Source organism: Accipiter gentilis, chromosome 11, assembly GCF_929443795.1.
Source record: "Accipiter gentilis chromosome 11, bAccGen1.1, whole genome shotgun sequence".
Classification (NCBI taxonomy): domain Eukaryota; kingdom Metazoa; phylum Chordata; class Aves; order Accipitriformes; family Accipitridae; genus Astur; species Astur gentilis.
In genome coordinates this window covers 5,128,872-5,146,027 of record NC_064890.1, presented here as the reverse complement: position 1 = coordinate 5,146,027, position 17,156 = coordinate 5,128,872, and the positions used below count along the sequence as shown (strand labels likewise).

Genomic DNA, 17,156 nt, shown 5'->3' with positions numbered 1-17,156 from the left:
CACACTAATGTTTGTGTGTAGCATCTGATCAGTATTTCAGGGAATGGTCAGAGTAGCAGTAAGCAGAACAGTGTCAGCGTAGGGGGAAAAAGGGCACAGCATCTTGGGATTCACAGTTTTTTCAGCAGACGTGATGCATTCTGCATTTCTGCAGCTGGTGGAGAGCTGGTTGATGGTGTCTGTGGGTGCTCTTCAGCGTAATGGTACTTGTAGGTGAGCTCTGCCCACCCTTGCGCTAGAATTGATGTTCTGAGGGGACTGCCTGTGTGAGACAGAAGGAAAAAAAAGAGGTGCACTGAGCCATTAGCACGGGGAATGGGATGTGGGAGAAACAGCTTTGGCTTCTTTCCCTGATGTAGTTTCAGGGGCTTCTGCCCACAGGGTCAGTGTAGCCTGAGGCGGTAAACCGAGGTGCGCTTTGGAAATGGGCGGGCTGTAAGGCAAAGCTGGGTGCTGCTTGATGGAGCTGCTGGGAGAAACCTTCTATCCCTCAGCTGTCAGTGGAGTTGAACACTACTGCATCAAAAGAAGTGGGAGCCCTGTCGTGTAACTGTTTTCCTATCTCTCATTTCAGGCAAGAAAGTGATGGTGTTAAATGGTGGTTACAGGGGAAATGAAGGCATCTTGGAATCTATCAATGAAAAGAGGTTTTCAGCGACAATAATCATCGACTCTGTAAGTATCAAACACTGCAAGATCTCCTTTGCGTAGAGCGCTTTTCATGTGTACATTGGAGAGCTTTCACAAAGAAAGATGGTATCATTAATCCTGTCTTACAGGTGGGATTTATGGTGTGCAAAGTGCTGTGGTCACCCCCAGCCTATTCCCAACCGGTAGGAAAACAGCCACATAATTCCCCATTGCAGACTAATGCTCTGCTGTGTTTGCCTTTAAAAAGATGCCAGGATGCTGAATTTACCAAGTTTTGAACTTGAAAGAGACTTGCAAAATATTTTGTATGTTTATTTTGAACGTGGCTGTTGTACTATTTTGTGGGAAGGTAAAAAATGTGAAATATGCAAGGAGGTGGTTTTTCTCCTGCCTTTTCCAGACTGAATGTGGGGCTTATGTGCTTATTTGTTGTCTTGTTCATGGTTAACAATTACAGTTCTTTTATTGTTGTTGTTGTTGTTTTGGCTTTTTACCTATCACCTTTCTCTGGGCTAAAATTAGGCCATGTCATCATGTCTGTCTGTGTGGCTACTTCTTAGTTCTCTGCAAAACCAATCTCTAAACTCATTGATATGGCAGAGAGGATGTTGGGTCAAAGTCAAATTTCTTAAAACAGCTTGCAGGAGAGAGACGCTGATAGGATCCCATTCAAAGAAGGGCTGCAGAAATTCAGCCCACATTGGATTCTGGAGAATTTACTTGAGAAGAAACTTGTGCAGGTGTCCTAACCACAGAAGGAGCTTTGGCTAAACAGAGAAGTAGTCGTTGTGCTTTTACTGTGTGCAGCCCGAGTAAAAACGCTAATGCCTGTGATTTCTAGTGCTATTCACTTGGGTTGTGCTTCTTGAAAAATGTTGAAACGTGGTGAGATTTTGTACAGTCCCTTTAGCTATCTTATTTTAAACTCCCCAATAGGAATTTAACAAACAAACAAGTTTATATTTTGATCTTATTTCTCACACTACATTATTCTCCAGGGACCTTTAAAAGGACGTCGAGTTGAAGATATCCAGTACGAAGACATCTCCAAACTCGCCTGAGGTGCTAATCAATCATGGATCAGAGAAGATTTTGGTTCCCCAAAATATCTTTCTGGCATCTTGCAGGCAGACACAAGACTCTACCATGTCAGGGTTTTAATTGTGTGTGTGTATTTATAATGTATATAGAAATTAACCACAAGCAAACTGGATTTATTTAAAGATCACTACAGATTTGTTAGATAAAGTGTTTGTGGAAATCTTATCAGTGGAAATATTTCATCTGATTCTATATCAAAGTTACAATATTTGGTTCAATTTCCTTTTGTAAAATACAAGCAGATAGCTGCAAGCTGGAGTATTTTATTTACTGAAGTATGTTAGCAGTTCTATTAAAGAGAGAATTACCTACAAATAGCTGCTTGAGGCAGGCAGTGTGTGTCGGAGCCAGTGGAGTTTAAATAACACACTTCTCAATCTGCAGCCAAAATTGAGTTCTGGCTGCAGAAACAAGGGAAGGGATTAAGAGAATAGCGGGAAGGTAACAGTGCTGCAAGGGATTATTTTCCTGCACGTTGTAAGAATGCTCTGGTTTATTAAGTGCTGTCACCAACTTACTTTTGGTTAGCACATCAGCAATAGTAGAGTTGTGCAAGTCGTCACTCTTCCATCATCTTGCTTGTCAGGGTTCCTAATAATTTAATATGCAATTTATCTTCATAGGGACTCCTACTTGTGAGGTTTCTAGGATGCCAGCTGAAGTGTGTGCAGATACAAATTGGTGATTGCTGGATTGGTTTTCCAAAGCCTTTTCCTTTGTTCATGCTTCCATTGTTGCTCTGCTACAGGAGTAACATTACTCATGCTAAATGATGTAACATTACTTTTTAATTTTTTTAAAAAAGTCACATTTTGTACAATGTTTAATTTCTAAGGCAGTTCAGGAATAAACATAAACCTTTCTTAGGTGAGTGTATTTCTTATCAACCTTTTAAGCGCGTGAGGCGTCTCTTGGTTTATATCCACCAAAGAGCACAGTAGAACGCCCAGCTGGTGCACTGCCTTATTTGTGTAAAAGAAAGATGTGAGTCATCCCAGGCAAAATACAAACCATCACCTGATGGTCCAGTCTGCCCCTGGCGAGGCTGTATGTCTGTGGAACCTGATGGAAAGAAAACCTATAGCCCCCGTGTCTTTCAGAGGAGATCTCAGCTGAGGGCTGAAGAGGGCAGGATCTGTCCTGGTGTGCACATCAGTCATGTTGCAGTTTAAAAGTTCAGGGTCGCCTCACTGTTCGATGTCCCTTTCCTTGCCTCAAAGGTTCACTGTCTTGTGATTTGTGGTTTCCAGGGGACCCCTGCAGGAAAACTGAAAGACTGCAGAGGTTTGGTGGAACAGCTGCTGTCTGGAGTAGCTTGAAATAACCTCACACAGGATATCAAATGGCTCTCTGCAAGGCAGAGTCGACCAGTAAGGCAGCATCTAGAGAACGGAGAATTGTGAGGAAGGAAACTGGAGGCAGAAGACACACTTGTCTGTAAATTCAGGCTCTTTTGTGCAACCTGGATTGTGTAAACAGCTCTGCCCTTTCTCAAAGAACAGGTACTGAGTGAGGAGAGGTACATAGGAGAGTAATGAGGATAAGTGAAAGAACAGAACAGCTTCTGTATCACTGAAAATAATTGCACTTAACGTTCTGGAGCCTGAAAAATTAGAGTGAAAATAATAGACATGTTAAGTTACAAATTGTGGGGAGAAGACCAGAGAATGATTATTCACTGCTTGTATTCACATACAAGCTAGGAAACAGACAGTGGAATTGCTGATTGGGGGATTTAAAAACACGCTTGTCAGGTTTCTCCTCCCCAGCCCCCATGGCCTAGTTAAATGGGGAACTCACTGCTGCAGGGTGTCGGGCCCAAAGCTAATAAATGAGTTCAAAGAAACAGTGAATGGTTTGTAGGGAAGTTACTTGCCCTTCTGAGAGTTACTTTGAAGAGACACCTAAAAGACCCTGATCCTGATACCGTGGCTGCAGGAAAGATCACGTACCAGCCTTTAGTTCGTAAGTGAAGGAAACTAAAGTTCAGAATGGCAAGTAGATTACTTGAGCCCCCTTCCTGGATTAGGGCTGCTGAGAAGAATTTGGCCAACATTTTTTTTTCTAAGGTTGCCGAAAGCGGAGTTTTATATCTGGCTCTAGATAAATATGCATGCATAATTGTTTCACTACCGGTCTCATTCATTGCTGAATACTCTTGAAGAGTAAGGCATCTTTTGGGAGCTAATCCCGCTGGAAGGGAAGCTTTTATTACTGGTGGTGATTTCTACATGGTCTGAATGTTTCCTGCTTTCCCAGATGTGTATCTGTGTGTGAACTTCACCGTGATGTTGAAATTTTCACAAAAATAGGCTGGAGGTTGTCTCAGACTCATGTAATTGATTTTCTTGCAATATGGCAGGATCAGTTATTTCAAGGACATTCCTCGCCACTGGTTAACCCACCCTTAAAGACAGGAGACTCCCCACGATACCCATTCCAGAGTCCATGTTCCTTTTCTGTTAAATTTCTTTTACATCTAATGCATATGCTCCTTTTTGCCCAGTCCAGCAGTATGTGAACTTACACTTTCCCAGCAGTCTGAAAAAGCAAAGGTGTAAGTATTAAATGTGGTTGTTCTGTTGATTACCCACATTGCAGGAGCCACAATGCTGTTGCAAGTGTACTATTGAAATGTATATTATAAAACAGTTGAAATTTTTAACGGAGTTTACTATCCAATAAATCAGACATGGCAAGCGTGAGATACCTACTACAGCCCAGCATGTCACTTTATTACAGATTTCATTTTTTAACAGAAAAGGGAGTTACATTGCTTTGAAACACTGATCATTTATAAAGCAAATGGTGGTGAAGTCACCTTCAGTTGATCTGGCTTGATAGGCTGACAGCTACTCTTCAGAAGAGTTGTTTGGGCATGAAGGAGCAGATAAGAATTTTTTGTAATAAACTGGTTCCGTGTTGGAGCATTCAGGGTTTCTTCAGAAAGCTGTACAAGTGGGGAACGAGGTAATCTTTGTAGTGCCCGTCTATGAAACCTTTCCCACTGTTGTGCACAAACCAGCACTGCACATCAGTCCCAAGCACGCGGTCCGTCCTGTAGTCCTTCTGCAGTCCCCTGTGAAGAAAAGGCCACCCAAAAGGAAGGTCACGGCATGACAGGTAGACAAGAAGACATCGATAATCCTGCTCGTTCATGGTGCTGCTCTGCCAAAGTGGCAAGATCTGCGTCTTCCACCAGCAGAGAGTGCAAACAACCACAAAATGCAGTGAATTTTACAGTTCTATGACCTCGTGCGCCCTTTTGTGGGGGTCCCAGGCACTTTTACACGGCCCGTCCAAGGTCAGATGCTGGGCAGCTACACGGTCATAACTGTTCATGCAAAAATAGGAAAGAACCCAACTTGTCCGAAGTGTTTTGCCAACTGCTAAAACCAGATTATTAGCAGAGGGCAAACAGAGGGATTTCCCCCCCCCCCCCCCCCAAGATCCTTGAAAGTTAATAAGCTTACAGTCATTGACGTCATTAAAAAGAAGAAGAAGTCAGATTTACAAAGAGCAATAAAACACATTATTCTTACCTGGTAACAGTAAGCTTGTTGCCTTTCACTTCCATGGTGGCTTGTGGTTTCTCTGGAGCTTGCCCAGGTCTTTGGTGGTGGATATACACTTCTGGTTCAGATGTAAACTGGCCTGATCAAAGAGAGGTTTAAAGCTCTTCACATGTCCTAACCTTTGAGGCTCTCACATAAGCTGCTGCCGGGCACTTTTGGAAAATCAAACTAGCTGCAGCAGGCAAACCCCTCCTGCACGGATCACAGGGCACCGTGTCTCCAGCGCTATCACATCACCCACCCTGGAGAGTAAAAAGCTCTGCTTTTGAGCCAGAAAACTTCTTCTAAGAAAGCAGACTGGAGCTGCAAAGAGTAATTGGGAAAACAGCGTCTGCTGCTTAGGATTCCCACATCTTAAAAGGAGCCTTGGGTGGGTCCAGGGCTCGAAGGGCTGGTTTTCCCCATGAACTGAGCCCTTGCTTTTGTTTTATATCATTGCCAGAAAAGGGCTGTCATCCAGGGGAGAGCTGAATTACAACTGTTTGCACAGAAGTCTTCTCAGAAAGAAGGTTTGAGGCGTTTGTTTCATTCGGTCTTTTTATTTTCTACCCGCAGCAGATTGGCAAGGCTGGGAAAGCCCTGTCACAGTGTCACCTAGTCAGGCCTGTTTTGAAAACGCACTCCCCAGCTGGGACGAGGAATAATCTTCTGGTCCCTGATGTTCTACAATGTCCTTGGGGCTTCCAGGACATCACAGGACTCTCCCCCATTTTCTATTTGAATAATTTTCACACCTTTCTCATCAGGACACAGACACCAATGAATTCACTCAAAGATCTAGCAAAAACCTTCCCTAGTACCCCACCATTCCCACCACCCGACCCGCAGCCCTTACCTATCAGCCCGTGAGCTGCAGGAGAAAACTGGTTTTCAGGGGGGATGTAGATTCCCAGGAAGTCAACATTAACTGGGTGATTCTTCCACACACGGTGCAGCAAAATCATGAAGGACATCTCCTCACCCACGGTGATAGTAACGTTGCTTTCTTTCATCACAGATATGAGAAGCCTAACAGAGATGAACCAAAGGAAGGGCTCAGTTCAGCTGCCCACACATTAAGTTCTCAGGCCCCTTGAGATGCTCTCGGGCACCCAGAACAACCACACGGGGCTGGCAGGTACGGCAGAGGATCCATCAGAAACCCACAGCCTTGGGAGTGGTACCCAGAGGTCTGGCAGGACAGTGCCTAATAGGACAGACACTTCATGCCCATGTTCAGGCAACCACAGCGTGCCCTACAAATTTAAGCTCTTGCCACAGTGAATGGAGATTTTGGAAGTGATCCTGTTGCCTAAACAGGTGTCTAGTGCTGTAGGGTGTCCAACGTGGCTGCTAGCTGTTAATCTGCAGGTGAAGGTCTCCTGGATGTTGTGAGTGATGTCTCCCATCATGTCAGAAACCCTGAAGGTATCTCAAATAACTTTAGGTGCTTGTGTTTAGGCAACTGAATCCTGGTCTTGGCTAATGTAGTCAGCAGTACGGAGAGGAATTCAGCTCTTTCTACTTGTGTCTAGTCAACTGAATTGCTCTCTTGGCCCTACTGCCTAATTTCATTAACTATAACAAGAGGCCAGATATCTAGCTAAGATTCATGGGCACAGATGTAGGCACCCTGTGACCTGAATCCCACCCACAGCTGGGTCAGTCCAATGCTGTGTTGCAGACAGTTTCCATAGGGCAGACAGCAAATACTCAGCAACTTACTGTTTCCGAATGATATGCCCAGTGTCAGACCAGGTCAGTGTGATGCCATAAGATCCATCTTTCAGCGTTATCGTTTCTGTGGTGATCTCTACTTTCAGGCCTTTGTTTTTGAAATAAAAACCAATTTTGCCAAAGTATGTGTTGAGTTTCTTATTCTCTGTTTTCTTGGCCCCAATGAGCTGCCCATTGACCACAACTCCTGTGAAGAGCAGAGAAGCAGATGTTGCCTAAATCTTGGCGCACCACCTAGAGACTTGGAGTTCTGATCTCAGCGGGGAGTACCATGGGATCAGCAGAAACAGGGACCCCTCTGCCCCTCTGTTTTTTCTCATCTTGCCAGCCAAGAGAAGAGAATAATTTATTAAATCACCTCCTGATGTCACTGTTCATTCCTTAGCATATTAATCTGGTGGGAATTGTTGTTACGTCTTGCTGGTAGTATAAGCTGATTCATAAGACGTTTGGTTCCTCGCTGTCCATGAAAGGCATGGGGCAGATGGGCAGTGGAGAAATGGTACTGCATTTCCAGCCCAGCTTAACCTGCTTCCAAATGCTCGTTGCATTTTACATATATCCCAGAAGTTAAAGAAATGCTCATAGGTAGTTACACATCTTTTCTGCCTGCCACCAGGAACGCCTTCAGTTTTATTTCTTTTTGTATCTACCTTCCACTTTGTTCTTTAAAAGTACAAGTGAGAAAGGGGAATCCTCACCTATCATGGAGATTTCCTCACCTATCTTGGCTCCTTTCCCAGTGTTTGGCCATCTCACAGTGAAAAAGTTTTTCCTAGTACCCCGCTCCTACTCTGAATTTCACCTGTTGCAACTTGTTTCTGGTGCCTCTTGTCCATTAGCTATGCATCTTGGAGATGTGTCAGGCTCCATCTTTACCTTTTGATTAGGTGACTGTAGACAGCAACAAAATTCACTGTGGGTCTTCTTTTCTTAAGATTGACCAAACCCAGCTATCTCAGTCTCTCCTATGTCCTGTGCTCTAGCCCTATAGTTATCGTCTTGGTGGCCACCACTGAATTTGATCCAGTTTGTCACCAACTTTCTTGTACTTGCAAGCCTCAAACTGGACACAAAACTCCAGATGTGGAGGGAAATAACCACTGCCCTCAACCACACTCCTGGTAGCACACAGTCCTCCCTGTAGGCGTTTCTCCTGCTCCCTCTGAACACCTTTCAGACCTGAGAGAAGAAAAGTGTGCTGTAAAGTAAATCACGTTTTATTTCCTTACCGGTACCAGGGTCAGAAACCAAGTTTAGGATCTTTCCAGGCTCTGAGTTGATATTGAAGCAGATGTTCCTTTGGCTTTTGGGCAGGTGTATGATGAAATGTGGGTCATTGTCAACTGAAACATAGAAAAGAAACAAGCATGAGAAGCAGGCTGGTACCTGCCCTCGAGGTAAGGGACACAAAGTCTGAGACGCTTTCCTCGGGGGTTTTCAAGCACTTTTTGGGACTCCTCAGAGCAGGACCAGGGCCCTTTCTACCCCTGCAGTAGCTAAGAAAGTTCTCAGATGCTCCTCACAAAAGTCCCTCAGACACTTTCTTCTCATATACTTCCCCTGCTTAAGAAAAGGAAATGATACGACATGATTGGCTTGTGAAACACCACCAAGTGCAGTGAACTACTGGTTTAACTGGTCAGCTGCACACTAGGGTGCCACAGGCTCAACCTGGAGTTCTAGAAGCTGAGTTTTATTTCTTCATGATAGAAGCCAGCCTCCAGGTGAGACCAAGGACCCATCCGGTCACCAGACAGACAGGGACCGGTCTTTGAGGTCTAGATTCGGAAAAGGACCTATGGCATGGAAAGCAGGATTTGGGTGACACCTCTGTTTAAAACTAATATCCAACACCCCCCATGCCCAGCTGTTGCCTAATTCTAGAAGTGACACACTCCCAGGACATCACTCTCTGAATCTAAGAAGGTCTCAGACACATTACAAGTCCATACCACCATACTGATGTTGGGTAAAGATATATCCTGCCTACCAACTCCCCTGAGGAATACAATTCAGGACTTGTTCTCACAGTATGTTTAACAGCCTGGTGGTATTGGGCCCCTCTGAAAGTCATATGTTCTTTAAAACTGGCGTCAAATGAGCCAAATACCTCCACCAGTCACTGAAGGCAGCTGCCTCCAGTCTTATCTTGAAGTTCAAAGCACTGCCCAGCTCTTGCTGGTTTGGTGGTGGTTGGCATCTCCCTGTCAACATTCAGAGACATGGCCTATGCCTATGGGGAAAGTCAGGCCAGCTTCCAGTCATTCACTGGTGTTCCTCATCTTTTGGAAGTATTTAACTCTTCTTGTGCACTAGACAAATCCTAGACCCTTGACCAGGATTGTCTTCACAGGAAATGGTGGGGTAGGTACCATCCAAGGGGTGAAGGAGCTATTGAATGTCTTGAATCTTTGAACATATCGAGTCTCTTAGATATAGCTTTCAATCATTTTTTCTTGTTCTCACCAACTGCTTGATCTTCCTCCACTTGATGCCAAGGCCTGTTCTGATCAACATTTCCAGGAACAAAAGAATTTCCAGTGTGAAATACATGTACAAGTTAGACAGGTAACTTCGCCTTGCTCACCTTCTTTTCCAAGCAGTTAGATTAACCCTTGAGCTATGCTGAGAAGGAGTTTGATAGCTCTTTGTTTGATAGCTACGTAAATACACACGTCCACAGACAGGCACACTCCCAGAGTTATTGTAGCTGTACTGCTTTTATAGGCAATGGTTCTCACAGCTGGTTTGTTTAAGTAGGCACTAAACTGTGGCAAAGGCCCAAGCATTAACAGGATCCATCAGTCATCAGGGCATTCAGAGATTTTTATCTACCACAGAACATTCATCTGTCATTTACAATGGCAGTAACTTTACATTAGCTTTGCTACTGCAGAGAAGCTAAATGTAAGCTCAGCCAGCAGCCTCAGCCTCAGGGAAGCACGCAGCAGAAGATGGGGTTGCTGGGATCCTAGTAGGATCTAAACTAGTCTCAATGCTTGTAGCTTAGAGGATATTTTTACAGGTTCATCTATTCAAAGCCAAAATGACTCAGTATTTTATAAAGAAAAGCCTAGTCCTTGGGCTCTAGACTGATTGACAAAAATTTGACTGAGGTGGCTGTGATTTGGGAGGCACGTGATTGTGCCCTGCTCAGACCTTCAGCAGGGGCTGTATCGAGGACCTTTCACACTGATGTCCTCTGCAACAGCAGTGAAGTAGCTTCATCAGCTAGTCACAGCAGTTGATGTATTCTCTTGTGGACTAGCCCCTAAATAAAGATACAGCTTTTACAACAATTCAGAAAACTCAACAAGAAAAATTACGACAACTGATAGACTCCTCCATTGTTACTGGGTTTAGCATCTTGTCACAGATCCTGAAATTCCCAAATTGCCCAATAACTTTGGTTATATCGCTTTTATTTGTGTATTAGGTGATGTGTGTTGCTGTCTGGTGTTTCTCTGAAGAGAAATACTGTAGCTTTTACCTCTGTTTATGCTCAGAGAGGACGTAGGAGGACTCCTTTGCTCAGGCAAACTGGCTGGTGCAATTGTGTCATTGGCCCAGGCTGGGATACCTTTGTTATTATTAGGTGCATTTGGAGTTAATCCTAGAGTGCCTGTTAAATGACAGTCATAATTAGGTTTTTGTTAGTGCTGACATATTTTATAGTGTAATTTTTAAAGTAATGCAGCAGATCATTTGGTGTTATACCAATGTAAAGCAGGTACAACACCGTTTACAACAAACAGACTTGTATAATGAAGCTAGGATGGATTTACTCCAGTGTCTCCACCAGAGGAATATGAGTTCCCAGGCCAGTTGAGCTAACTAAAAGCTATGGCTGAAAAATGGAGCCTGACTTTTTAACTCTTATTCATACAAACAGGCCCCACTTTAGCAAAGCCCCCAGTGCAAGGGCTTAAGTGTTTTGCCAAATAAAAAGCTGAAATTTAAAAATTTAGTAGGTGGTAAAAGCTTTGCTGACTTGGCTCCTCATTTTTGCAATAAGTCTGTCATGATAAAAGAACAATTAGACAATCCTTTGAGAAGTGAGTGATTTCAGTGGAAGAAACACAATCTTTGTCTATGAAAACAGACAGTGCAGCTCTGATGGGAGTTATATAAGGACAGACAGAAAAATCTATTTCAGATTACCCATTCCATGCCTTGTATATGCAAACTTTTTGGTACAGCCCATGTGTTGCACAATCCTAAGCACAGATATTTGATATTATTTTTACAAGCTCTGTCCTCTACTGCAGTTCAAGAGTCACATCCCACTGTTCCTGAAATCCATAGATGCCATGACCCTGGTTTCAGTGTTGTTAAGTTTTGACTATTCCATCAAACACAAAGACACGAGAACCTATGTTAAAATCACTTAAATCCTCTGCATCATCTAAATCAACATAATTATGGTCTGAATTAGTCAGCTGGTGCCATGTATAATGAATTCATTATACATGAATGCAATACATGCTATTTCTGTGCTGGACTGTTTGGCAGTTGTGAGTTGTAGTATGCAGTATAAATAACAACTATTTAATTTCTCTTTGGGTCTCAGCTGCAGACTTTAAAACTGAAAAGAAGAAGAAATGAATCTAAAAATAACTATTAACAAACATAAGAACCCCATTTCATTAAGCCAGCATCAGGACTTTTTTTTTTAGTTATCCAGGAACATGAGAACTGAGGAGGCAGGACACGTGCTTGGAGTTTCAGCAAAGTCACAATCCCTTCCAGTGTGAAATGCCAGTCGGATGATGCTGTCTGTTGGTGTAATGTAGGTTGCTTCTTTCCTTCACAACCAGTTGTAAACTCTGCCATTTATTAATAGGTTTTAAACCACCAGACTCTACTGTTCAAGGAGCTGATCTTTTACTTTCAGTGCTTCCATTGCATCGCACTGGCAATGTTTTCCTGACAGCAGCAGTTGTGCTTTTCCAAATCGCTGACTGATGAGGGCGCACATTAGCTGCTGTTAAGTTTCATTGGAAGCACATGGCTGTGCAGGGATGACTTTGGATACGCTAGACACCCATGGATGTCGACAGCTATTGCTTTGAGAGTTACTCTACCATATGATGCCAGACCAAGCCAACCCTGCCTCATTTGGCTGTAGCAAGGACCTTGGAATACGTATTGAAGTAACGGATTTAAATCTAGAAGTTTAATTAATGAGGGACTCTGTTGTTACAAGTCAGATTCCATGTGGGCTGGTGGCTGATTGATAACAATCTTAGGAAGCTTCCAAGGCTTAAAAGTGGTGATAAAATACAGTTTAGTCAATTCTACAGCTTCAGTGCAGGGAACTAGACCTATCTGTCCCAGTAAGAAGACATTCAATCTGTGACTTTGTAGGCTTATTGGAAACCTCATCATTGCAATGTTGGCACATTGAGTCTGCACTGAAGCCAATAGCTCCAAAGAGCACTTGTGTAACAGGATGGTCTCCAACTGGCTGAAGGTTTGGTCAGCTTTCACTGAAAATACAGGTTATCCTATAAGCACAAACACCTGGAGTGAACAACGAACATGGTTGTTCTTCTGACACAAGAAGAACAAAGTCAGAAAGAGAGGTAGAATAACGGACAGACTGAAACACTGACCTGGGCAGCAGCCCCTTCTGGGGTCTTTGGGCTGGTCTGCCAGCATTATTTCATCCTTTTCAGGGTTTTCTATCAGCATAGCTGTGAAGGGGGTAACAATATGATGGTCAAGAGACATCTGTAGGATGGATTTGGTGATGTTCCTCTTCAAAGCTGCAGTGGGGGCTGTGTTTCTGGGTGTAAAATGAAACAGAAGGCATGGTTAGCAGCTCTACAGGGCAGCTGCCATGACAATTCCTCCACAGAGTGGTCATAGAGCCAAACTGGTATGTGTTGCAAGAAGGAAAGGCTGAGGGCCTGTGTGAATGCACTCTCCATAAGAAGAATATTCTTGGCTTCTGTGGGCTTTGGCCTGGACTTGAAGAAGCCCAGTCTATCTCCTGGTCTCAGCAGGAGACATCTTTCTGCTTGGGGATTCATCCTGAACCATTCCGTAGCTTTTACTCAGGCTCCGTAAGGCAAATCTCCCATTCATTTCATTCATTCAGCCGCACAGCCAGATCTCTTTGACCCTTATTCCTCTAATTAACTGCTCCCAAACTCTATTCCCTGATATCTGTGAGTGCTAGAAATAGGAGGAATGTGGCTGAAGATATCACCCACCTATATTTTGATTTTTTTACCTTACACATTTGAAACCCTGAGGGCAGCCTCATAGTTGTTGTCTCAGAGAGAGCCAGATTGCTCTCAAGTTTCTCTTCCTTCCTACCACAGACCACATTTGTCCTCACCTCTCTGCCAGCATCTGGTTGACAGTCAGATAGGCCCACAGCTTTTTAGTGAATTCGGGATCTGCGTATCTGTCTTTCTTCATGAAGCCATCCAGTTCTTCAACATCTCGCAGGGTTTCCATGACGAGCTCTGCATTTGCCTATGCCATCAATGAGAGAGAAAGATAATGGAGGGTAAGCCAGGAGAATGGGGCGGCTTTGAGTTCCCCTCTTAGCATGGTTGTCATTAATGCCCCACTCTCGCTCAGCCCAAGGTCACTTCTAGATCAGAAAGTCCCAGCACCGTTGGTCTGACTGCCATGGGGAGGAGAGCTGTGACAAGAGGGTCTTCTGTTAAAGACGTTTTCGTGACAGTGGATTAAAATAGGTAAAGGAGCTGTCAGAAGTAGCCAAAGAGGGTGCTACCACATGCCAAAAGAAGAGGCTCTTAACAGAGCTCTGCCATCCTCCCCTCAGGCTTTTTCACATCCAATTCCTACTGAGGAACGGGAACCAAATTCTATTTCTCCCACAGACCCTTGGACTACACTGTGTTTTGGCAGGAAAGAATATTGAATGTTTGATTTTTTTTCCAGCAACTAACAAATGGCAACTCCTAAGCCCTGTAAGAGTATGGATATTTCAGTTCCTTCTCAGAAAGAAGGATCTAGATGTAGTATTCCCACCCCATCCCACTCCACCTGGAAGAGGAGTCCTGAAACCTTGCAACTGAATTTTGTATGGTACATTTATTAGAAGGCAGTTCCTCTGGCAGGGTGCAGGCTGCAGGCAGTGACTATTTGTGACTGTACTTGAAGCTGTTGTAAAACATTGTTGGACAAACCCTCGCATGAGTTTCCCCACGCTCCCACCCAGAACCCAAGCGGACAAAGCACTCTGCTGGCAATAACCTCCCAAGAAGACCGTACACACGAGTGTATGAACCAGCCCAAACCCCAGGAGAAGGTATCCGAGGGACACCTTCACTCACTGCTGTCGCTGTGACGATGCTTTCTAAGTGCTGCAGGTTTTCTTTGTCGACCTTCCCAGCCACTACTATCTCCGAGCCACCAAAGTAGTTGTGGAAGCTGCTCTGGGTGACGTCTGACACTGACTCCTGGGGGTAGTTGAACTGAATCTTCTTCAAGAGTGGGGTGGAAACCTGGTTGTAGAAATTCTGAGATGGAAGGAGACAGAGAAGTGAGTCTGTTGTACCCGAAGCAACAGTTCCACATGTGCCACTCTTACTGAAAGGACAGCACGTAACGAAACCCGGAGCCCTAATGGGCAGGTGGGACTTTCCTTGTCCCAGAGAAAACAAACTCCTTTATACTTAGACTTTACTGCACTTGTAAGAGGGTACAGCAAGAAGGTCTGGCCCAAGTCTTGTGGAAGTCAAAGGATGGTCAGAAGCCCATGGGCTGTGTTCCTCCTAGACTTAAAAGGCTTGAACACAGGTGTATACGGGCCTGAATCTATTATCAGGTTGATCAGCTCTTGGCTACTGTATAAGCCACACAGCTGCTTCCCACCTAATTCTTGCCAAAACCTAGACCTGTATCTCACTTGGTTTTGCTTCTGGGCTGTAGACTGTCTACCCTTTTCTGACCCTGTTGTACTTGGCTGGTGTGAACTGGGATGTGTGCACAGCTGGGTTTAGCATATGGAATCAGAGAGTGAAAACAGGTACCCATAAGGTGCTATGGATGGAGGCTGTCTCATATTGAGGGGCTGCGCTGTCAGAGCTGCTCTGGCAGAACACGATGTAGTGTGTCCTGGCACACCTCTGTGTGTCCTATCACACTTGTGTTGGGAAAGAAGAAGTATGAGAAGCCTGCATAGGTGATGAAACCTATGAATAGAAACAGAATAAGGGTGTGAGAATTTGTTCATCAGCAATTGCTGCTCAGATTTGGAGCCAGAGCCTCCTAAAATTGAACTTTTTCTCACACCAGCAAAGCATGGATTATCATTTAGCATTTATATCTATGCTTTTTGTTAGTGCTGAAGAGGCCTGAGGTAAAATCCAGGCCTTAATTTTATGGTTTTTTTATGGTTAGAACTTTTTTATAGAATATTAATCCCACAAAGAGCAGTAAGGTATGTATTATAGATATTACAAAAATTGTAACTAGGAGCACTTAAGCTAATACATGATAGTCATCTTGCAGGACTCTCCAGAAGATATGATACTTTTCATGACCGCCCCTATGAACCTACAGTTACTCTGCTCTTTCTAGTGGAGTTACCCATCTCCACATCTGTGAAGAGACCTGGAGAGTTTCAGAGGTAATGGGCCAGAAACGCACCTTCATTTGGGCAGAAGTCTCCTGATTTCCAAAAATCCTCTGGGCCATGCCACGGTTGTCAGTTGCGATTCTCTGCAGGAAATCGTAATCTACATCAAACCCAATCCCAAGGCAGAAGAGAGAGAATTCGTCCTTTATGCTCTGCTTTACATTCTTCTGGATCGTCGTCAGCTTTAGCTCACCTTGGAGACACATAAAGGGTGACATCCATCTGAGCAACGGAGGAGGTCTCCGTCAAGGTAGATGCATTCATGCTCTTCCAGTGTCTCTGGTTCTCTCTTAATATAAGGGAAATCTAGACAATTAGCTCAGATGCCAAATCTCCATTTTGCAGTGCCTACAGTGACATTTGAGCTTCTCCTGGATGGAGATTAACAAATTGTTTCCACTGAAGATGATTTCTTTGAACTCTTTTTTTTTTTTTTTTTTTTTTTTTTGTATCTGATGCATATTCTTTGTATATCCAGGGCTCTTAACTTCCTGGGGAGTTTGTACTTTTAACGCATCTAGACCTCTCCCAGAATTACTGCTTCAAGGTGTCTGCAGACTAAGACATCTTCATAAAGGTTTTACTTTGTTTCTTGTACTTAAGATGTTCTCTGCCACAATAGGAACTGACTTTTTTTCAGTTTTATTTTTAATGGCAGCCTTTTTCTGGGATGGCGTCTTGCAGTAAATGATTGCTTTTGACCAGTACCAAATCCAATCCAAATTAATTTGCTTTCTACTTTATTTTCCTGATTTTGATGTTACACTTTGGGCTGCATAGGTCTGTCTGGGCTAAGGTCATTGGAAGAGGAAACTTTTTCTAAGGTTGTTGTGATTACCTCTCCTACAGGACTTGTGCATCTCTGTAATTGCAAGAAGTACATAACTTGTATAACATGACCTGCTCAACTTTTGAAAGCTTCTGTGCAAAGCCCCATGGCACCTATAGCACTTGGCAAAAGCAGCACAGGCATTGGAAGAAAGGGAAACAGATTTTTTTTTAACTTACTCTCAAAGTGTCTACTTGTTGCGTCTTTTCTCAGGCTAACCCCACAGGGCTTTCTTCTCACCTAAAGCAGGATCCTTACCTACTGTTGGGTCTCCATCAGACACCAATACAATCATGGAGACTGAGTTAGGGTCCAACATGCCTAAGTTTTGGGCTTCATTCAGGATGAATGTGGCTCGGAGAAGAGCTTCATTGATATTTGTGCCTGCCAAAGACACAATGAAGAAAACAAGTTTGATTCTTGTCGAGCCCCTTGTCGAATCCAGATCAGTTCTGAGATTCTAGTGGAATTAATCAGCATGGACAAGGCCTGAGATCAAGGCAGCAAAACTCCTCCTCTGTGATGCTTACGGTACATCTGCTTGCACTCTGGTTCCCTTTTTCATCCCAGGCTGTCATCTTCATGTGGCCCCCTCATTCCCCCTCACTAATTCCAGTGGGACCATTTGTGGTGTTGGGAACTATTTGCTGTGGGGAAA

At 43.9% G+C, this 17,156-nt stretch overlaps 2 protein-coding genes across 3 annotated transcripts in view; one reads left to right on the top strand and one right to left on the bottom strand.

Annotated features, from left to right (window-relative positions):
- KIN (Kin17 DNA and RNA binding protein) overlaps positions 1-4,517 on the top strand; it is an 18,006-nt gene extending 13,489 nt beyond the window's left edge. For both annotated transcript variants that reach the window (XM_049813731.1, XM_049813730.1), the window contains exons 12-13: positions 575-675; positions 1,650-4,517. In XM_049813731.1, coding sequence (XP_049669688.1) covers positions 575-675; positions 1,650-1,712 — 164 coding nt within the window. In that variant the 3' untranslated portion in view covers positions 1,713-4,517. The remainder of the gene's footprint in view (positions 1-574; positions 676-1,649) is intronic.
- ITIH2 (inter-alpha-trypsin inhibitor heavy chain 2) overlaps positions 4,460-17,156 on the bottom strand; it is a 27,754-nt gene continuing 15,057 nt past the window's right edge. The window contains exons 11-21 of the mRNA XM_049813729.1: positions 16,757-16,882; positions 15,681-15,862; positions 14,363-14,548; positions 13,393-13,532; positions 12,662-12,834; positions 10,537-10,668; positions 8,276-8,389; positions 7,032-7,230; positions 6,163-6,335; positions 5,295-5,406; positions 4,460-4,831 (exon numbers count right to left, since the gene is read on the bottom strand). Coding sequence (XP_049669686.1) covers positions 4,684-4,831; positions 5,295-5,406; positions 6,163-6,335; positions 7,032-7,230; positions 8,276-8,389; positions 10,537-10,668; positions 12,662-12,834; positions 13,393-13,532; positions 14,363-14,548; positions 15,681-15,862; positions 16,757-16,882 — 1,685 coding nt within the window. The 3' untranslated portion in view covers positions 4,460-4,683. The remainder of the gene's footprint in view (positions 4,832-5,294; positions 5,407-6,162; positions 6,336-7,031; positions 7,231-8,275; positions 8,390-10,536; positions 10,669-12,661; positions 12,835-13,392; positions 13,533-14,362; positions 14,549-15,680; positions 15,863-16,756; positions 16,883-17,156) is intronic.